Here is a 5,263-nt window from a genome sequence, read left to right on the forward strand (position 1 = left end):
TAAGTTTTTATAACAATTATTTTTTTGAAGTAGAAGAAATTATTTATTACGAATGAATATAGATAAGTAAATAATAAAAGAATTTTAAATAAATACCTTTTTTTTTTTTTTTTTTTTGGTAATTAACGATAGTTTTTTTTAGGAAAATTTTGAAAGCTTTTCTTTTTTTTGAAGTACTATTGTATTTTTCTGTTTTAATGTTATTTTCTTTTTTTGTTAGCGTTTTATTACTCTTTTTAATATTAAATTTTTGGTATAATTTTTTATTTTAAATATATCCTTTTTTTTTTTTTTTTTTTAAAATTACTGTTATAATCATTTTGTTTTTGTAAAAATTAATTTTTTTTAATTGAAAAATTATAAAAAAGAAATGGATAAAGCACTATTAAATTTAAAAGCTGCTCAAGGAGATATTATTTTAGAAACTGCACTTGATTTTATAAAAGATAAATCACCTAAAAAAATAAATTTATCTTTTGGTGCAATTATTGCAGAAGATGGAAATTATTACTCATTTGAAAGTGTAAATGAAGCTGAAAAAATAGTTATAGAACGATATAAAGATAAGCCATATATATTTAGTAATGGAACAAAAGAATTTTCTATTTTAACGCAAGAGTTGCTGTTTGGAAAAAACTCAAAATATATGAAAGAAAAAAGAATATGTACTATTCAAACCATAGGAGGTGATGGTTCCATATTTTTAGCGATAAAATTTTTAAAAAGTTTGAATATTAAAAGTATTTATGTAACTAATTCTTATTATGTAACACATGTTACTATGATAAAGGCATGTGATTTAACTCCAAAATATTTGAATTTCTTTGATACTAATTTAATGGATATAAATTATGATATGTTTTTAAATGATTTAAAAAGTATTGAAGATCGTTCATGTATTATTCTTCAGACGTTTGCATGTAATCCTTGTAGTGTGAATATTAAAGAAGAATATTTTGAAGAAATTATTGATATTTTTTTAAAAAAAAAACACATTGTTGTTTTTGATGTTGCCTATTTATGTTTTGGAAATTCTGACCTAGATAAAGATACATTATTAATTAGAAAATTTGAAGAAAGAGGAATTGCTTTTATTGTTTGTCAAACCTTTTCTAAATGTATGGCTATTTATGGTAGTCGTGCTGGTGTATTACATATTATTTGTGAGAATAAATCTCAAAGACAAACAGTTGCTAATAATTTATGTAGTATTGCTGAAGCAAGCTACGGTACCCCATCTGTCCATGTTAATAGAGTTATTTGTGAACTTTTAAAAAATGAAAAATTAAAATCCTCTTGGATAAAAGATTTATGTGAATTATCAAAATGTATTAATAATAAGCGCATATTATTTCTTGAAAAGTTGGAATTTTATCAAAAAAAATATAATTTAAAATATCAATGGAATGAATATAAAAAGCAGAGGGGTATATTTGTATATATTCCACTGATTGGTAAAATTTTTCAAAAGTTGAGATTTTATCATATTTATATAATAAACAGTGGAAGAATAAATATTTCAGGAATTACTAGAGATAATGTTGATTATATAGCTGATATCATTTGTCGATGCTTAAGTGAATTATAAAAAAAAAAAATAATGTAGTTTTTTTTTTTTTTAAATCGTTTTTTTTTTATTTATTTAAAAAATTTTGATATATTTTGTAAGGTTATAATTTATTAGAGTAAACATTTTTTCTATTTTATATGAAAAAATTTTGTATTTATTTACGAATTCTCCATTTTGTAAATTTAAAGTAAAAAAAAAAATGATATGTACTTGTGTTTATGAAGTTATTTTTACGCAATTTTCATTGATTCAAATGTTTTTTTTTACCTTTTTATTATTTTTTATTGAAAAATATATAATTGTGATATGATATATTAAATTATAAGTAAAAAGAAAAAGATATACAGTTGTAAAATTACCTACAAATATAAGAGTGTACTCAAATTTATTAAAAAAGTTCTTAATTTATGCATTAAGGTTATTTTACGAAACACTAAAATTATAAATGAAAAAGCATTTATTATTTTAACTATATAAAAATTATAAATAAAAAATGTTTTTCAAGAAAAGGTTAAATGTGTTAAGTATTTATTAACTGGATGTTCGGTGACTTTGCTAGAGTACTGAACAAACAAATTAATAAAGAGCATGTAGAATTGCCTCTACGATTTTGGTGTATTTATATATACTTTTATATGCTTTGAACGAGTGATTCTTAATTATGTGATCTACTTCATTCAGCATTCTTTGATTTCAATAAGCGTTTATTTACTTTAATAAAAATCCTTATTTTTATTAAAAATTTAAATCATTATTGAATATTGATTATTAAATAAATGTAAATTATTTGTTTCTTTGTTATGAGTTATGCTCATAAATTTATATATATTGATGTTAAATTAACAAACATAAAGAATTAGTAAAAATGCAAATTAATTATATTAATATTAATTATGTGAAAATTTTATTGCCATATGTATAAAATTTTTTCTCACATATTAAAAATGTAAATGCTATGCAAATTAAGCTCATTTATGTAAACATTATTACCTGTTTAAGATTTCATTTTGTTCGTACTAAATCTTACTCTCGATTTTTATTTAACCAATATTTTCTCTCCCCAATTAAATCATTTAAAAAAAATAAATATATTTTTTTTTACGAATCTCCATTTACTAAAAGAAAAAAATATCAAAAAAAAATTCAATATTTTTTTTTTTTTTTTTTTTTTTTTCCGCGTGTACACAACCAACTATGTATTCTTCATATAGCTAGTCCTTTTTATTACTAAAAAGGTTAATGAAGCCTTTTATTAACGAAGTATTAAACAAACAGATTAATAAAGAGCATGTAGTGTTGCCCCTACTAATATAATGAAATTATGTATAACTTTAAATGCTATCAACAAATAAATTGTATTTTATGTAGTCTACTTCCTTTAGTATTTCTTGTTTTCGAGAGGCATTCACTTTAATAAAAAATCCTTATTTCCTTTAAATATTTAAATCCTCATTGAACATTTTTTTCTGAATTATATTATACTTTAATGTTATAAATAACGTTTAGCGACTAATTCCTCTGTTCTATCTTTTCTTTTAAAAAAAAAAATATATTTTTCTACATATTTAATTTATAAAAATAAAACAAAAAAAAAAAAAATTAAGAAGTTATTCTTTTTTTTTTATCTATCTTTTGCATGGCTAACACCGTATTTCTGTATAGCTAGTTATTTCAATTCTCAAAAAGGTTAATAACTGTTTTTAATAATCATATTAAGATTATCAAAATAATTAATGAAAATTGCATTTTATATTTAAAAAAATGGAAAAAAAGTAAATATCCATAAGAAACATTCAAAATATCGTAACTAAGAAATAATGCTTAAACATAACATATTGATTTATTAATTGCATGCTCATTTACTTTGTTATAGTGCTAATTTATTAATTGTGTGATCATTGACTTTAATAACAATGAACAATAGAATTAATAAAGAATGTGTAGAGAAAACTATAATTATTTCATTTTTATTAAATTAACATACTAAGTAAATAATTCACTTTTAATAATTAATGTCAAATGTTAATTGCATTAGTTAATTACTATTGTTATTTACACAATATTTCATATATATTACATGTTACATTAAATTATGTGCATACATTTTCCCTGTACCTTAGCATGCATCAAATAAAATATTTTATTCATTTTATTTAAATAAATATTGTCTAAAACAATTCAATAATATTATTTGTAGAATAAGTACTGAACAAACATGTTAACAAAGATTATACAGAGTTTCACATACTAATTTAATGAGTTTAATTATAACTTTAAAAACTGATAACAAGCAAAATATATTTATGAATTTTACTTAGTTAATCATATATTATTTTCAAGAGGTATTTATTCAATTTAATAAAACCCCTATATTTTTATTATAAATTTAAATTCTCCTTGACTATCTGTTCTTAATTAATTTATCACTTATGATGTTATGAATAATGGTAATTAATTGTTTTATTAATTTCCCGTTCAATGACTTTGCGAGAGTATTGAACAAACAGATTAATAAAGAGCGTGTAAAGTTGTTTCTATTAATTTAATGAATTTAGTTATAATTTTAATGTTATAAACCAGTTGGTTAATAAAAAGCTTCATTAACCTTTTTGGCTATAAAAGGACTAGCTATGTGGAGAATACATAGTTAGTTGTGCTAAATAAAAAAAAAAAAAAAAAAAAAAAAAAAAAATTTTTANATAAAGATAAAAAAAAAAAAAATAAAAAAAAGATTTAATTTATTATTTTTTTTTTTAAAGGAGAAAAAAAAATCAGAGAGAGAGAGAGATTTTTTTTTACAAGAAGATAATGATATTTTTGTAAAGCGTTTAATTTGCATAATATTTATATTTTGAATTTGTGAGAGAAAATTTTATACATATGAAGATAAAATTTTCACGTAATTAATATGCATATAATTTATTTGCATTTTTAATAAGTATTTGTGTTTTGTTAATTCGATAGAAATATAAAATGATTGCTGAATATAACTCATAATAAATAAACTAATAATTATAATCAATTAATAGTTAATGTTAAATAAGTATTTAAATTTTTAATAAAATAAGGATTTATTTATTAAAGTAAATAAATACTTATTGAAGCAAAAGAATGCTGAACGAAGTAGTTTATGATTAAAGATCATTCGTTCAAAGCATATAAAAATATACATAAGTATAAGAAAATCGTAGAGTCATCTCTACATGCTCTTTATTAATTGGTTTGTTCAGTACTCTAGCAAAGTCTCCGAACACCCAGTTAATAAATCACCAGTAAACTATATTTATATAGTCTATAAAATATTGAATATATTAAGAGATATTTATTTACTTTAATAAAAATCATATTTTTTTATGAAAAATTTAAATTCTCATTAATTATTAATTTTTAATTACATATATTTTATTTATAATATTGTGAATATTGTTTAGGAACTCATATCCATTACTCTCAAATTAGTAAACATAAATAATTAACAAAATACAAATTAAATAAATGTTACAAACAGAAAAATTTTATTACTGCTAATGTAAAATTTTCTTATAAGAATTCAAAAATAATCCATTACAAAGAAGCTTTTTAGTCAACAACTCTTCTTTTAATTTTTAACCAAAAAAAAATTATTTTAAAAAAAATAAAAATATTCTATTATTTATTTAAATTATAAAGAGAAAACAAAAAAAATTAACTATT

At 19.9% G+C, this 5,263-nt stretch overlaps 1 protein-coding gene across 1 annotated transcript, besides 2 other annotated features; it reads left to right on the top strand.

The window, feature by feature from the left end:
• Positions 1-370: 370 nt before the first annotated feature.
• Positions 371-1,588, top strand: PGAL8A_00185400 (aspartate aminotransferase, putative; the record flags this gene model as incomplete). Its single annotated transcript, XM_028670538.1, has 1 exon — positions 371-1,588. The coding sequence occupies one exon, from the start codon at positions 371-373 to the stop codon at positions 1,586-1,588; it is 1,218 nt and encodes a 405-aa protein (XP_028527280.1).
• A 508-nt stretch (positions 1,589-2,096) lies between these two features.
• Positions 2,097-2,506: a repeat region.
• Positions 2,507-4,151: 1,645 nt separating this feature from the next.
• Positions 4,152-4,845: a repeat region.
• Positions 4,846-5,263: the final 418 nt, after the last annotated feature.

Source organism: Plasmodium gallinaceum (genome assembly GCF_900005855.1).
Source record: "Plasmodium gallinaceum strain 8A genome assembly, contig: PGAL8A_v1_69, whole genome shotgun sequence".
NCBI classification, from domain to species: Eukaryota; Apicomplexa; class Aconoidasida; order Haemosporida; family Plasmodiidae; genus Plasmodium; species Plasmodium gallinaceum.